At 33.3% G+C, this 18,345-nt stretch overlaps 1 protein-coding gene across 2 annotated transcripts in view; it reads left to right on the top strand.

Annotated features, from left to right (window-relative positions):
- The window catches only part of LOC127701968 (uncharacterized protein C12orf56-like), a 166,502-nt gene that overhangs the window by 30,518 nt on the left and 117,639 nt on the right, over window positions 1-18,345 (top strand). Inside the window, exon 3 of one of the 2 annotated variants that reach the window (XM_052205951.1) lies at window positions 6,249-6,644. In XM_052205951.1, the coding sequence (XP_052061911.1) occupies window positions 6,249-6,644 (396 nt within the window). Of the gene's footprint in view, window positions 1-6,248; window positions 7,104-18,345 lie in introns of both variants that reach the window. The other variant, XM_052205946.1, reaches the window with a different exon arrangement.

Here is an 18,345-nt window from a genome sequence, read left to right as displayed (position 1 = left end):
TCACAAAGGGAAAGCTGGGTTTGAGTTTGGGGGTAATTGCCCTAATTGTTTAGGAATTTGGGGCCAAAAAACACATTTTTCTAGTTTCCAGACAATAACTTGTGTTCAAGTGTATGGATCTCTCTGAAATTGTACTGCAAGGTACCATACCACAAAGGGAAGGCTGGGATTGAGTTTGGGGGTGATGAATCATAAGGGGGTTCAAAAAATTTGGGGGGGGGGGATTTTTTTTTTTTTTCCTTTTTTTTCCTTTTTTTCCTTTTTTTTCATTTAAAATTTTCCATTTTAAGTTGGTTATTTCTGATTTATATTTAAAAGCAAATAATAATGATATGGTAGGAGATACACACCAAACAGGATGTGTAAATTATTATATAATAAGTATTGTGCAATAGCAAGAAATTTTCAATTGCACAGTATTGCACAATAGCAAGAAATCTTCAATTGCACAGTATTGCGCAATAGCAAGAAATCTTCAATTGCACAGTATTGCGCAATAGCAAGAAATATCCAATAGCACAATATTGCGCAATAGCAAGAAATTGTCAATTGTACAGTATTGCGCAATAGCAAGAAATATTTAATTGCACAGTATTGTGCAAAAGAAGATACTTCGTATAAATTGCTTATTTCTTGACCAATTTCAATGGGGTTTTATTCTTGATTTCATGGGGTTCTTTAATATGCTGAATCTAACCGTGTATTTAGTTTTTGGATTTTGGGCCCCGTTTTTAAATTGGTCCACATTGAGGTCCAAAGGGTCCAAAATTAAACTTTGTTTGATTTTAACAAAAATTGAATTCTTAGGGTTCTTTGATATGCTGAATCTAAACATGTATTTAGATTCTTAATTTTTGGTTCCGTTTTCAAATTGGTCTACATTAAGGTCCAAAGGGTCCAAAATTAAACTTAGTTTGATTTTAACAAAAATTGAATTCTTAGGGTTCTTTGATATGCTGAATCTAAACATGTATTTAGATTTTTGATTATGGGCCCAGTTTTCAAGTTGGTCTAAATCGGGGTCCAAAATTAAACTTTGTTTGATTTCAACAAAAATTGAATATATGGGGTTCTTTGATATGCTGAATCTAACCATGTATTTAGATTTTTGATTTTTGGGCCCTGTTATCAACTTTGTCCACATTGAGGTCAAAAGGGTCCAAAATTAAACTTTGTTTGATTTCATCAAAAATTGAATTCTTGGGGTTCTTTGATATGCTGAATCTAACCATGTATTTAGATTTTGGATATTGGACCATAATAGGTGAATGTCCAATTTAAAATTTTTAAGTTCTTAGACCACATTCATTCTGTGTCAGAAACCTATGCTGTGTCAAATATTTAATCACAATCCAAATGCAAATCTGTATCAAGCTTGAATGTTGTGTCCATACTTGCCCCAACTGTTCAGGGTTCAACCTCTGAGGTCGTATCAAGCTGCGCCCTGCGGAGCATTTTATTTACAATATTTTAAATAAATATGCAAAGAAATTCCATAGATATTTGCAATTGCAGATAATCAGAACACATTTTTGACCCTTGCAACCATTATAGATTTCAGATCCACACCAAAAAATATAATTTGGTGAAGTACCTTCAAATATAAAAATTCTTGCCAATTCTGGTTTAAGTTGGCAAGACAGATTTTGCAGAAGATTAAAATGTGAAACGTTTTCAGAGGATTATTGAAAAGAAATGGCAATATCTCACATGACCCTTTAGGACTCACCCTAGGTGAGCTAATAGGTGTCGGAACTATACTGGAAATTTGTTCTGCCTAGACTCTCTAGGCCTGGTTGAAATCATATTAAATCAGTTATTCTTGTCTTTTGCACTATTATCAAATAGTATAAAACAACAAAATGGATTGCACATGATTTGTGAAGTTCTACACACGTCTTGTTGGTTTGTTCACAAAAATAAGGTCAAACGATCATTTGATGAACTATATTAAATATAAATTTGTCTTTGCAAAATTCATCATATGCTGATATAGCCACTTGTTTAACATATGATATCAATAAGAAAGATCATGACATTTAAAAGATACACAGTTACACATAAAATTTCATGATAAAGAGCAGAGGCGGATTTAAGGAGCTACATATATGGTAGATGCATAGACTTTTAACATGTCAAACTCCAGTTTGGGGGCCCCTTCTTCAAAATCATGAATCTGCATCTGATTAGTAAATCCGAATGAAAATAGTAGTGGCCAAAATTTTTTCAGTTCACATGCTTATTTCTGTTTTAAGTAATACAGTATTTGCATTTCTTAAAAGAGGGATTATAACTTACTGGCAAATAGCAAGATGGAATCAAAATAAAATTTAGTAAGAGATAATGCCTACAGAAATTATTGAAAAACATATCTTCTTAAGAGAATTGTCTGAATATAAATTATGGTCACGATTTATTTGGCAGCTAGAATGACTTACTTCAAACCATTGCTTTACAAAAACAAAATTGTGGAAGAACATAAATTAACCATATTTCAGGGGAAAAAATACAAACAAACATAATCATAGCATAAATAATATATATTTATATTTGTAAAGCTGTTAACTGTTATTAATTTTCACCTAGTTGTTGTAATTTACTAAAGGATTAATTTTAAGCAGAGGAAATAAAATTGTGTGGTGGCTCATTTTTTGGAATCGTTTCAGTAATTCAACCAATCAGCAGAATTATAATTGTCATGATTGTAGAAATAATATATTTTGGATGGGGATTTCACATGCTAAAAAGGAAATTATACAAAAATGGGTCGCTTTAAGAAAAGAACAAACAGTGAAAAAAGGTACATTTTATAAGCCAAAGATGGATTGGATTTGGGTTCCATGTATCAGTATCATTTAACCATCTCTCCCTACTCTCAAAAGAAATCGGGTTTGACTGACCAATTTGGCTCACCATGAACAATTTTTTTGAAAATTGTTGCATATGATATCAATACCCATAAGAAAGATCTTGACATGTATAAATATGTTCATGATAACATGTCATAATACCGGTAAATGGTAAATTCGAATGAAAATGATCGTGACATGATCAAATGGTACCCAGATTTATTTGTTTTTGTCTTTGTGTAATAGTACCCAGTATAACTTTGAAGGAAGAAAAGTACCCAGATCATTGAGAATTTTGGCATATTAAAAAGTTTTTATTGATTCCAAGTAATGCTTTGACTTGAAATCATTTCGTTTACTTTTTCATAATTATAACATGTCTTTAGTGCCATGATATGCGAGTGCAGGTTCAGCATCATCAACTTAATATGTTTATTACCAAAAGATTCTGAAAACAGCAACCTGGGTATGCTTTTAAGATCAGGATAAATTTAACCTGGGTACCTGTAACAACTTTTATTTCAACATGGGTACTTTTCCTTACATACCCAGCGTATAAATGTACGCTCTTATAGTACCCAGGACGACAGTGACCTGTTCAGCCTTCATAGTACGGTGAAAAAAATATAAACATACTAGATTGTGTTATATCACATTATCAGTGTACTTTACTTACATGTAATATTTTACAGTTCAATTTATCATATTGCATTAAAACCGCATACTTTTAAGGAGGGTAATTGTTGACACACTGGATTTTCTGTATTATCTCAAGATTAAATCACCACTGCAGCCTAGATATAAATATATTTTTGTAACCCACTTCAGAATTTAAAGAAAAATGTTCTCACCTACACATTAGTGTTTAAGTTGGTTAGATTTGCTTGTGAAGCGATGACCTATATATTTCTTTCTAGATGTTTCTGTCAGTTGAGGATATTCCGAAGACCGCTGACACCATTTAATGATTTCCAAAAAGTAAAATTATGTCCAATCATTGGGCTTTTAATTTTACAACAATGTTTTAAAAGATGAGGATTTCTTCATTTTAAATGGAAATTATACAAAAATGAGACGCTTTAGAAAGGGAAAAACAATTAAAATTTTAAACATTTAAGCAAATGATGGATTGGATCAGGGTTCTGTGTGTTCACATGATTTGTATTTCTCTCCTTACTCTTGAGAAATCAAGAGGTATTTTCCAACCAAAATGGTCCACCACAAACTTTATTTTTAAAACATCAGTTGTTCGACCTACTAGTCAAATGCGTTTTGTTAAAATATAATTTTTCACTTTTTTGGTCTTTTGGAAAATGTTGTTTGTGTATTTAGACCCGTCTACCATGAAATTTGTTTTGCATGCACACGTATAAAAATTGCCGTTTTTATCCAATGCAATCATAGGTTTGAACGTTGTTTTCAATTTAGACTTTCTTATATTTTTTCGTTTGGGCTTGTATTATATTTGCCTTCGGGTTTATATGATCCGTTCATCCTATTTCGACTCTTTCCAAATTCAAGAGTCTATCCTAAATTGAGGTAAATTATATGGCCTTCCAAATACTGTTTCGATTCCTAACATCACTGAAGAGACATTAATTGTCAAAATCCGGATATGGTGTACAAATTTTTGCACCTCATGTTTGCGGTTTACCATCTTTAGCAAGTTTATTGTTTTCTGTTTAGTAATAAATTAATTATAAGATCCATTCTGTTACATCTTGTGATCCGTTTATTTGGCAATCGCCAATGGCAGTCAGCAGGGTTTAAGAACATCAGTTGTTCGACTTGCTAGTCAAATGCGTTTTGTTAAAATATACTATTCACTTTTTTGGTCTTTTGGAAAATGTTGTTTGTGCTGTATTTAGACCCCTCTACCAAGAAATTTGTTTTGCATGCTCACGTATAAAAATTGCGGTTTTTATCGAACGCAATCATAGTTTTGAACGTTGTTTTCAATTTAGACTTTCTTATATTTTTTCGTTAGGGCTTGTATTATATTTGCCTTCGGGTTTATACGATCCGTTCATCCTATTTCGACTCTTTCCAAATTCAAGAGTCTATCCTAAATTGAGGTAAATTATATGGCCTTCCAAATTCTGTTTCGATTCTTAACATCACTGAAAAGACATTAATTGTCGAAATCCGGAAATGGTGTACAAATTTTTGCACCTCATGTTTGCGGTTTACCATCTTTTCCGCAAGTTTATTGTTTTCTGTTTAGTAATAAATTAATTATAAGATCCATTCTGTTCCATGTTGTGATCCGTTTATTTGGCAATCGCCAATGGCAGTCAGCAGGGTTTAAGAACATCAGTTGTTTGACCTGCTAGTCAAATGCGTTTTGTTAAAATATACTTTTTCACTTTTTTGGTCTTTTGGAAAATGTTGTTTGTGCTGTATTTAGACCCCTCTACCAAGAAATTTGTTTTGCATGCACACGTATAAAAATTGCGGTTTATTTCGAATGCAATCATAGGTTTGAACGCTGTTTTCAATTTAGACTTTCTTATATTTTTTCTTTTGGGCTTGTATTATATTTGCCTTCGGGTTTATATGATCCGTTCATCCTATTTCGACTCTTTCCAAATTCAAGAGTCAATCCTAAATTGAGGTAAATTATATGGCCTTCCAAATACCGTTTCGATTCCTAACATCACTGAAAAGACATTAATTGTCGAAATCCGGATATGGTGTACAAATTTTTGCACCTCATGTTTGCGGTTTACCATCTTTTCCGCAAGTTTATTGTTTTCTGTTTAGTAATAAATTAATTATAAGATCCATTCTGTTACATCTTGTGATCCGTTTATTTGGCAATCGCCAATGGCAGTCAGCAGGGTTTAAGAACATCAGTTGTTCGACCTGCTAGTCAAATGCGTTTTGTTAAAATATACTTTTTCACTTTTTTGGTCTTTTGGAAAATGTTATTTGTGCTGTATTTAGACCCCTCTACCAAGAAATTTGTTTTGCATGCACACGTATAAAAATTGCGGTTTTTATCCAACGCAATCATAGGTTTGAATGTTGTTTTCAATTTAGACTTTTTTATATATATATATATATATATATATATATATATATATATATATAAAATTCGTCTAAACAACAGTCCAACAATGTTAGATCTGTTAATTTGCAGAGGCAAATTTTTTGTTCTTCCCTGGCCGGGATTCGAACTCATGCTACTGAGATATCGTGGCACCAAATCGTGACGCACTAGACCACTCGACCACCTAATCTCTATAAAAATAAAGCTTTCGGTGGCCGGGTGTTACCTTTCCTCGTCAGTTTATATATATATAGTATAGTGAATAATAGAAATTGATAAAATTCTTCCATCATTTGGAAAAGCTTGGTAAAACTCCTCATTAACTCCTTATTACATTTTATTTACAGATCAAATGCTTCAACTCCACTTGGGTTTGCTTCTTCACATGACTATGGGAACCTATCTGAAGATTATGGATATATCACACAGAGTATGTCAAGTTTACAAGTCAGTGGTAGGCCAGATAGTAGAGGATCAATTGGGTCAGTCAGGGAGACAAAAGGAGGCAGTAAGAAGAAAAAAAGATTTAGTGAAAGCCTAGAAGATAGTTTCATTCTAAAATCTTTGAAAGAAGAGAGGGAAGACCATTTGTTGGATATTGAGGAGAACAATGAATTAAATCTTTCAACTAACTCTTATCTACAGAAGCCATTACCAAAGCGAGAATCTGGAAAGAACAAAAGACTTCGGAAACCTTCAGGGGAGTCTGTGAAATCCAATGAAACCATCTCAAGCAGACAGGGGTCAGTAAGACCATTACCTAATTTACAAAAGAAAAATGCTTTTGATACATCTCAGGCAGACCAAAAATCTGGTATAACTGAGAAATCTGAATTAGTACCAAATAATGAAATAGAAAATCCTAATAAAGCAAGCCTGTGTTGTTGTTTCCATGGTAAAAACAAAATAATTCCATCATGTGGGCATGGAGATGATACAACTGATGATTATTATGAAAAAAAGCCCATAGAAAGCATGGAAAGAAAAGTGCCTATAATAAGTACTGAATATCCCATCAAGGATGGCCAACCACCAGATATAAATATAGACATTACTTCAGATATTGCTAAGGGGATGAGGGGGTCTGTTTTATCTGTACAGGAAACTGTTCAGTCTCGACGGTCTTCAATCACTACTCTCAAGGGAGGTAATTCCAGAGCAGGAACACCTGCCTTAGAAGGGGAAGCAACTCGAAGTATGAGGTATGTTGATTTGCATTTGGTGTTGATGTCTTATATTCACTGATACTTCAAAAATATTAACAGTATATCTTTTTAGTTGCTACAGACTTTAACATTTACAGTCGCTGTCAATATGAAAAAATCTGTACTAAAGCTTGTCGAAACGAATTAGAAATTAAAAAAAAAAAATTTCAAAATGCTTTACAGATACACATCACATAAATAAATTTAACAAACATATTTTAAATTTAAGGGTACTTTTATGCTTTTGTCTCGCCTAGACAAAGTTGCTGAGGCAAGACTTAAGCGTGCTGGCGAGGGCAAAATGGGTGTATTCATTTGTTCTTTAGTTTGTGATTAGGTCTCTTTAAGCAGAAGCACTAATATAGCTAACTAAAGGCATACATATCTCACTTCCATAGAGATCATTTAGCCTTGCACTCTCAGTCATGGTCCATTGACTTTGAAACCTTTCCATAGTTTACATGTTTAATTTGTGAATAGGTCAGTTAAAGAGGAGCCACGGATGGTATGTCAAAGACATTTTGTAGGCAGTTGTATTAGTATTGGCACATTTCAATTTCAATGAGATCATTTTAATAGCAGTTGACTTTGAAAATCAAACTTGACCAGTTTAAGAAGATATTCTATTTGTACATGTAAGTCAATATATAAATGCTGTTTGGTATAGTTTTCATGTTTAAGTGTTGCCATTTACATTTGTAAATTATGATATATACATTTTTATGCTGCCGCCGCCATTTTAGTTTGCCTCAACCAATTGTTATGAGACTTATACACAATGCTTTTACCACAAAACACAGATCAAGTTTGAATTCGGGTGACGTCACTTTTACCATTCTAGAGTTATGCCCTTTGGAAATGTAAATTGCTGAGTTTTTCGTTTCCATTTTCTCAACTTAAGTTTGCCTCAACCAAATTTTTTGAAACTTTTACACAATGCTTATTACCATAAAACTCAGATCAAGTTCCAATTTGGGTGGCTTCACTTTTACCGTTCTTGAGTTATGATGTCCCTTTATAACGTTATATGCAAGTGGGGGCATCATCTGTGTCCCATGGACACATTATCCATTTATTTTGTATAAATCACATGTAGCCGAGACATGTCAATAGTTTATTGTAATAAAGTTTTAGTTGATAAAAAATAATTGCATTGAAGCAGTAATTGACAGCTATTGTGTGGATCAAATCACTAAACAAATATTCACGCTCTTCTTTATATGCACTTTTCCCTAGCAGCATTGCGCTATATGTTTTTTGTTTTGCCTGCGACAAAAGTCGCAGTTCGCAGTATGTGAGAGTTAAGTATTACTATCTGGCAGCAGCGGCGTAAACTATTTGTATAAAGCTTTATATTTCAGAAGACCTATATGCTTCATACCTTGTATGCAGATACCTTATGTTACAAAGTTTCCGTCTGTCATATGTCCATTGTCCTTGACCTCATTTTCATGGTTCAGCGACTGCTTGAAAAAAAATTATAGTTTTTTTGTCATGTGAATTTCTCACTTATATGAGTAGTAAGATAACTATATTTGGTATATGGGTTCGTTGCAACGTCTACATGTTCATCAGACAGAGTTCACCTGACCTCGACCTCATTTCATGGATCAGTGATTAAGGTCAGTTACCTGATTAGGTTCGTTTCTCAGATACTATAAGCAGTAGGACAACTATATGTTGTGTATGGAATGATTGTAAGGGGTACATGTCAGTCTGTCAGGTTTCATCTGACCTTGACCTCATTTTCATGGATTATTGGTGATTGTTAAGTTTTTGTGTTTTGGTCTGTTTTTCAAATACTTATAGCAATAGGTCAGCTACAATATATATTTGGTGTATGGAATAATTGTAAGGTGTACATGTCAGTCTGGCAAGTATCATCTGACCTTGACCTCATTTTCATGGTTCATTGGTCAATGTTGAGTTTTTGTGTTTTGGTCTGTTTTTCAATTACCATAACCAAAAGGTCAGCTATAATTGGTGTATGAAAAATTGAAAGGTGTACATGTCTGTCTGACAGAATTTATCCGACCATGACCTCATTGTCATGAATCTTTAAAAATGTTAAGTTTATGTGATACTTGTAGTTAAATCTTTATCTTGAAGACTTCAACATAAAATCAATGGTCAGTAAAGCTCCTTGAAACTTCACAGAAAGATTGCACACAGTTGTGAACCTGTTGTTTTGGAATTGTTTAAGGAGTATTTTACCATTGACAGAGTTTTCAACAAAATTTACATATGCATGTAACATTGTGTAAAATGATACTAATTTTCGGAAATCAACTCCTCACAGTTTATAACCAAGATCCTTGAATCTTCGTTAAAGGATTGCACACATAATGGCCTCTTATCCAAGCATATCTTGGAATGTGAAGGATGAGAGTCATTCTGTTAATGGTTAATCATTTAAAATTTGAAATTTTTCGTAAACATTGTGGGTGTCTTGCAAGAAGCAGGACCTGTTTACTCTTCCGATGCACCCAAGGTAGCCTAAGTTTTTATGAGGTCCTTGTAACTGTTTCTCATTTCATGATTTGTTTTTAGTATTTAGTGTTGAGTGTCTATTGTTTCTCATCGCGTGTCTTCTTCCATCGTTATATTAAAGTGATTCACTTATCATTAATGTAAACAATAGATTGCTTTACACATTAAGCAGTATTAAATGCTAATTTGAACAAGTCTAAATAGCATTGTTGGCTAACCTACGTGGTTAACGAGAAACATCTTTACAGGATTTCTTCTTGCAAAATTGTCTATGATTTATTCATAGTTGAGTTCAATTTGTTTATGTACATATAAGAGTAAAGAGGAATTCAACCCTTTCTGTTGAACTGGAAGTTACGCTTGTCAACCAGAGTGAGCTAAGAACTTTGATAATGTTGGAAAATATCTTTGTACAAACTCTCTAGTCTGTTATGGTAGAGGTAATTGCGGATGGTTTGTCACACTGGTTTCCCAATAATTCGTCCTAGAGTTGAAATTCCTGCCTAAAAGAGTAACTTATGATAAAGTGTATGAATTTGAGAAAGAATTGGTCCAGCAACTTTAATAAATACATGAACACACAAAGACACATATGTGAAAAATGTTCTGAATACAATTTATAGATAATCTTCTCAAGCAATTTATTGTCATGACTGTCTAAATTGTAAAATCTGTTAAAATGAAAGTATTCAATTAACAAAAAATATATACAACTAATATTTAGAGTACATATTTTATGCAGTGTTCTCCTCAGAAATTTCTTATATCATCCTGGTAAACAAGAAATTATGAAATACCATCTTGTTTTTAGAAACTATAGCATCACATCCATAACACTATCTATAAGAAACTAATTTCAGATAGCATCACATTCTTGCAATACAGCACCACATTACCATGATGCTAAAACAGGCCCTGGGGAGAACTCTGTTATGATATCATGTTTTTTAAGGAAAGTTGACTGTTCAACATTTTTGTTTATTGTTAAAATTTGTTCTGTCTCACTAATTAGCGACAAGAAGCGTCAAGAAGCTACAAGAAGAAAAAAAATAGCGACAAGAAGACCAATTTAGCAACAAGAAAGTTTATTTGCTATTAAAACAATAGATTTATCAAAAAAGTCAATTAATTACAGTTGATTATTTGTTGTTTTATAAAGATTCAAATATTGTTGTATTCAGTAGCATTACAGTCTTGATTTTGCGGTTGTATATTGGTATCACGTCGTCGTCGTAGTGAGCGTCGTCCGAAGACATTTGGTTTCCAGACAATAACTTTAGTAAATGTAAATAGAAATCTATGAAATTTAAATACAAGGTTTATTACCACAAAAGGAAGGTTGGGATTGATTAAGGGGGTTATAGTCCTAACAGTTTAGGAATTAGGGGCCAAAAAAGGGCCCAAATAAGCATTTTTCTAGTTTCCAGACAATAACTTGTGGGACCGTGTATGGATCTCTCTGAAATTATACCACAAGTTTCCATACCACAAAGGGATGGTTAGGATTGGCTTGGGGGGGGTTATGGCTCAAACCGTTTAGGAATTAGGGGAAAAAAAGGGGAAAAACAAGGGTTTCCTGGTTAATGGACAATTTAAAAAAAGTACAATGTTATGTTTGGATTACCTCCCTTACACTGCTTTTAAATTATGTATAAAGAAATGTTGTATTGTCTTGAAGTGATTAGCTGTCAATTTATTTTTAGAAGTTACTATTTAAAAATACTGATTAAAGAATATTAATTTTAGCCATGATTATGTATGTCATTTTCTATTTTAAGACTTTTATGATGAATTTAAATGGGTAATTATGGTTGCGAACTCCATTGGAAATTTGAATTGAGATTATGACCATATCTTGAGGGAAAGGATTTTTTTTTGGGGGGAAAAAGGGGGGAGGTGGGGGGTGGGTTGTGGTAAAAAAGAAATTGTGAGGAGGGGGGACCATTTTTTCTCATTTCAGATTTCAGAAATTAAAAAGAAAATTTCTTCAAATATTTTTTTTTGGGGGGGGGGGGGGTCAATTCCCAACAGCAAAGTGTATTGCACAAAAGCAAAAGGGGGCAAAAAAATATTTTTTTTTGGGGGGGGGGGGGGGGGGGCAAGTTGCAACAGCATAGTGTATTGCACAAAAGCAAAAAATTGAATATAAATTCAGATCATATAACCAATTCTAAGTTCTTTGACTACAGTTATACTGTGTCAGAAACCTATTATGTGTCAAATATTTAATTACAATCCAAATTCAGACCTGTATCAAGCACGAATATTGTGTCCATTTTTGCCCCAACTGTTCAGGGTTGGACATCTGCGGTCGTATCCAGCTGCTCTCGGCGAAGCAATTTATTATACGACCGCAAAAATTAAAAATTTTTTGGTCGTATATTGGTATGACGTTGGCGTCGTCGTCGTTGTCATCGTCGTCGTCGTCGTCGTCGTCGTCCGGCGTCGTCCGAAGACACATTGGTTTTCGCACTCTAACTTTAGTTTAAGTGAATGGATCTCCATGAAATTTTACCATATGGTTCAATACCACGAAAGGAAGGTTGGGATTGATTTTGGGGGTTATGGTACCAACAGTTAAGGAATTAGGGGCCAAAAAGGGGCCAAAAATAAGCATTTTTGTAACTTTCAGACAATAACTTGTGTGTAAGTGTATGGATCTCTCTGACATTGTACCACAAGGTTCCATATCACAAAGGGAAGGCTGTAATTGATTTTGGGGGTAATTGCCTCAAAATTTTAGGAATTAGGGGCCAAAAAAGGGGCAAAAAACAAGCATTTTTCTAGTTTCATGACAATAACTTGTGTGTAAGTGTTTGGATATTTCTGAAATTGTACTACAAGGTTCCATATCACAAAGGGAAAGCTGGAATTGAGTTTGTGGGTAATTGCCCGAAACGTTTAGGAATTGGGGCCAAAAAGGGGCCAAAAATAAGCATTTTTCTAGTTTCCAGACAATAACTTGTGTTCAAGTGTATAGATCTCTCTGAAATTGTACTGCAAGGTACCATACCACAAAGGGAAGGCTGGGATTGAGTTTGGGGGTGATGAATCATAAGGGGGTTCAAAAAATTTGGGGGGGATTTTTTTTTTTTCTTTTTTTTTCTTTTTTTCCTTTTTTTTTTTCTTTTAAAATTTTCCATTTTAAGTTGGTTATTTCTGATTAATATTTAAAAGCAAATAATAATGATATGGTAGGAGATACACACCAAACAGGATGTGTAAATTATTATATAATAAGTATTGTGCAATAGCAAGAAATTTTCAATTGCACAGTATTGCACAATTGCAAGAAATCTTCAATTGCACAGTATTGCGCAATAGCAAGAAATCTTCAATTGCACAGTATTGCGCAATAGCAAGAAATATCCAATAGCACAATATTGCGCAATAGCAAGAAATTGTCAATTGTACAGTATTGCACAATAGCAAGAAATATTCAATTGCACAGTATTGTGCAAAAGAAGATACTTCGTATAAATTGGTAATTTCTTGATCAATTTCAATGGGGTTTTATTCTTGAATTCTTGGGGTTCTTTAATATGCTGAATCTAACCGTGTATTAAGTTTTTGGATTTTGGGCCCCGTTTTTAAATTGGTCCACATTGAGGTCCAAAGGGTCCAAAATTTAACTTTGTTTGATTTCATCAAAAATTGAATTATTGGGGTTCTTTGATATGCCGAATCTAACCGTGTATTTAGATTCTTAATTTTTGGTTCCGTTTTCAAATTGGTCTACATTAAGGTCAAAAGGGTCCAAAATTAAACTTAGTTTGATTTTAACAAAAATTGAATTTTTAGGGTTCTTTGATATGCTGAATCTAAACATGTATTTAGATTTTTGATTATGGGCCCAGTTTTCAAGTTGGTCCAAATCAGGGTCCATAATTAAACTTTGTTTGATTTCAACAAAAATTGAATATATGGGGTTCTTTGATATGCTGAATCTAACCATGTATTTAGATTTTTGATTTTTGGGCCCCGTTATCAACTTTGTCCACATTGAGGTCAAAAGGGTCCAAAATTAAACTTTGTTTGATTTCATCAAAAATTGAATTCTTGGGGTTCTTTGATATGCTGAATCTAACCATGTATTTAGATTTTTTATTTGTGGACCCGCTATCAAATTTGTTCATATTGAGGTCAAAAGGGTCCAAAATTAAACTTTGTTTGATTTCATCAAAAATTGAATTATTGGGGTTCTTTGATATGCCAAATCTAACCGTGTATTTAGATTTTTAATTTGGGTCCCGTTTTTAAATTGGCCTACATTAAGGTCCAAAGGGTCCAAAATTAAACTTAGTTTGATTTTAACAAAAATTGAATTCTTGGGGTTCTTTGATATGCTGAATCTAAACATGTGTTTAGATTTTTGATTATGGGCCCAGTTTTCAAGTTGGTCCAAGTTGGAGTCCAAAATTAAACTTTGTTTGATTTCAACAAAAATTGAATATATGGGGTTCTTTGATATGCTGAATCTAAACATGTATTTAGATTTTAGATTTTTGGCCCAGTTTTCAAGTTGGTCCAAATTGGGGTCCAAAATTAAACTTTGTTTGATTTCAACAAAAATTGAATATATGGGGTTCTTTGATATGCTGAATCTTACCATGTATTTAGATTTTTTATTTGTGGGCCCGCTATCAAATTGGTTCATATTGAGGTCAAAAGGGTCCAAAATTAAACTTTGTTTGATTTCATCAAAAATTGAATTATTGGGGTTCTTTGATATGCCAAATCTAACCGTGTATTTAGATTTTTAATTTTGGGTCCCGTTTTTTAAATTGGTCTACATTAAGCTCCAAAGGGTCCAAAATTAAACTTAGTTTGATTTTAACAAAAATTGAATTTTTTGGGTTCTTTGATATGCTGAATTTAAACATGTGTTTAGATTTTTGATTATGGGACCAGTTTTCAAGTTGGTCCAAGTTGGGGTCCAAAATTAAACTTTGTTTGATTTCAACAAAAATTGAATTCTTGGGGTTCTTTGATATGCTGAATCTAAACATGTATTTAGATTTTAGATTTTTGGCCCAGTTTTCAAGTTGGTCCAAATTGGGGTCCAAAATTAAACTTTGTTTGATTTCAACAAAAATTGAATATATGGGGTTCTTTGATATGCTGAATCTTACCATGTATTTAGATTTTTTATTTTGTGGGCCCGCTATCAAATTGGTTCATATTGAGGTCAAAAGGGTCCAAAATTAAACTTTGTTTGATTTCATCAAAAATTGAATTATTGGGGTTCTTTGATATGCCAAATCTAACCATGTTTTTAAATTTTTAATTTTGGGTCCCGTTTTTTAAATTGGTCTACATTAAGGTCCAAAGGGTCCAAAATTAAACTTAGTTGATTTTAACAAAAATTGAATTCTTGGGGTACTTTGATATGCTGAATCTAAACATGTGTTTAGATTTTTGATTATGGGACCAGTTTTCAAGTTTGTCCAAGTTGGGGTCCAAAATTAAACTTTGTTTGATTTCAACAAAAATTGAATATATGGGGTTCTTTGATATGCTGAATCTAACCATGTATTTTGATTTTGGACATTGGACCATTATAGGTAAATTAAAAAAATTGAAGTTCTTAGACCACATTCTTTCTGTGTCAGAAACCTATGCTGTGTCAAATATTTAATCACAATCCAAATTCAGAGCTGTATCAAGCTTGAATGTTGTGTCCATACTTACCCCAACTGTTCAGGGTTCGACCTCTGCGGTCGTATCAAGCTGCGCCCAGCGAAGCATTTTATTTCTTCTGTATTGAGAATTCATGTTCATCATGGGTAATGTCTGAATGACCCTCTTGAGTACAGGCTTTGCCCTCTGAAATTGCCTCTTGGGTTTGACGTTCCAAACCGGTACCCTATGTGATAAAATCGGCCTCTGAAGTTTTTTTAGCTGATGTTTTTGTTAATCTTTTGGGCATCATTTATTTCCCTCAGTCTTTTACTGATGTCATCTCCAAACAGGGTTGGTAAAAACCCGAGTTTTATGAGTATTGTTCAGCCTAGTGGGAAATACTGGGAAAACCCGGGTTTTACTGGGTTTTACCAGGTAATACTGGGCAATACTGGGTAATGTGAAATACTGGCCTGAATTTTTATACGACCGCAAAAAAATTTTTGTGGTCGTATATTGGTATGACGTTGGCGTCGTCGTCGTCGTCGTCGTCGTCCGGCGTCGTCGTCCGAATACACATTAGTTTTCGTACTCTAACTTTAGTTTAAGTGAATGGATCTCATTGAAATTTTACCATAAGGTTCAATACCACAAAAGGAAGGTGGGGATTGATTTTGGGGGTTATGGTACTAACAGTTAAGGAATTAGGGGCCAAAAGGGGCCAAAAATAAGCATTTTTGTAACTTCCAGACATAACTTGTGTGTAAGTGTATGGATCTCTCTGACATTGTACCACAAGGTTCCATATCACAAAGGGAATGCTGGGATTGATTTTGGGGGTAATTGTCTCCAAATTTTAGGAATTAGGGGCCAAAAAGGGGCAAAAAACAAGCATTTTTCTAGTTTCATGACAATAACTTGTTTGTAAGTGTATGGATCTTTATGAAATTGTACTACAAGGTTCCATATCACAAAGGGAATACTGGGATTGATTTTTGGGGTAATTTCCTCCAAATATTAGGAATTAGGGGCCAAAAAGGGGCAAAAAACAAGCATTTTTCTAGTTTCATGACAATAACTTGTTTGTAAGTGTATGGATCTTTATGAAATTGTACTACAAGGTTCCATATCACAAAGGGAAGGCTGGGATTGATTTTGGGGGTTTTCCCTCAAAATTTTAGTAATTAGGGGCCATAAAAGGGCAAAAAAAACATGCATTTTTCTAGTTTCAGGACAATAACTTGTGTGTAAGTGTATGGATCTTTATGAAATTGTACTGCAAGGTTCCATATCACAAAGGGAAAGCTGGAATTGAGTTTGGGGGTAATTGCCCTAAACGTTTAGGAATTTGGGGCCAAAAAGGGGCCAAAAAACAAGCATTTTTCTAGTTTCCAGACAATAACTTGTGTTCAAGTGTATGAATCTCTCTGAAATTGTACTGCAAGGTACCATACCACAAAGGGAAAGCTGGGATTGAGTTTGGGGGGCGATGAATCATAAGGGGGTTCAAAAAATTGGGGGGGGGGGATTTTTTTTTTCCTTTTTTTTCTTTAACATTTTCCATTTTAAATTGGTTATTTCTGATTTATATATAAAAGCAAATAATAATGATATGGTTTGAATAGGCATACATGTGAACCTCCCGACTGGAGTACAATAATCCCGTTTGCAGGGGTCTCCTCCCCCCTCCAGTTGAAAAAATCCTGTGTATGAAATTTTTCATGAATGAAAAATTTCTGCCCAACATAACATCTCAGGCATCTGGTGTAACTGACATTACCTGAAGTTATATTTTACCTGTAAATCAATTAACATGCATAATTATATGGCTTCACTTGTCAGCTTGGGTGTCAAACATACTGGTAAGCAATGATTTTTACCTCAGGCTAACTGCCGTTGTGTAACAAAAACTGTGTATTTATTGGGTTACTTCCCTTGATTTATCCTGTTTTAAGTTACTTTCCTTTTAATAATGAAAATTTTTAAAAGAATATAAATAAAATATAAATTGAACAAATAATCATAAAAGGATGGTTATTAAATGATTTTAAATGTCTTAGGACAAATAAAAAAATAATAATTTGAAAACTATTTGAGGATTCTATACTTCCTTTTAAGGCTTAAATTGAAATTTATATAATAACTATGACCCTAACTTTACAGATAGAATGAATTTCTGAGTTTGCAAATAAAAACTATTTGCAAGAGAAAAAAAAAAAAATAAAAACTATTTGCAGACAGCTAAACAAATGTTCTGGTTGCAATGATTGTTTTATAGAATATGAAGTAAAAAATTTAAAGAACATACTGGAAAAAAACAATGTTAGATTGAACATGTAGAATATAAAGATGGAGAAACTTTATAAGTACAAGGGTACTATAAACATAATAAATTGGTTGGAAAGTTGAAGAAAACACACTTTAAAAGACCATTTTTACAGCACACGGTTACATTTACAACAAAATTAATGTCGATTAAAAACCTCCTGATCTGAGTCCTAATCTCCTGACCAAAATTTCCCAATCTCCTGATCTGAGTTTCACAGTCCATCACATGTATGAATAGGTAAATTGAAAATTTTTAAGTTCTTAGACCACTTTCATTCTGTGTCAGAAACCTATGCTGTGTCAAATATTTAATTACAATCCAAATTCAGTGCTGTATCAAGCTTGAATGTTGTGTCCATACTTGCCCCAACTGTTCAGGGTTCGACCTCTGCGGTCGTATCAAGCTGCGCCCCAGCGGAGCATTTTATTTTAAAGAGGATTCAGTGATTAATCACAAATGCAATACATTAAAGTCGAAGAATTCAATTAGTTTTTTTTAATAAATATATCTAATAGTAAGAATTAACAATTCTATGTAAGGAAAATAACTTTTAAACATTTTTTGTTCATTACTAAAAATGTTTACAAAGTTTTAGCATATGTTTATGTACATCACTAATTAATAAGTAATTATTCAGATTATAATACAGATTTATAATCAGCCTTTTGATTTCTATAAGTGTTCATGGCCTGTCCCCTTAGGGTGTTTATTTAGCAATATGATTGTATGACAATTAAAATTTACAATTTACTTAAACACTGCAATAAAATGCATTTTTTCAACTTGGATTTAATATTG

This window comes from Mytilus californianus, unplaced genomic scaffold, assembly GCF_021869535.1.
Source record: "Mytilus californianus isolate M0D057914Y unplaced genomic scaffold, xbMytCali1.0.p SCAF_1, whole genome shotgun sequence".
Taxonomy (NCBI): Eukaryota; Metazoa; Mollusca; class Bivalvia; order Mytilida; family Mytilidae; genus Mytilus; species Mytilus californianus.
Note: the sequence above shows the minus strand (reverse complement) of the source record. Positions and strands in the feature narration are given on the sequence as shown.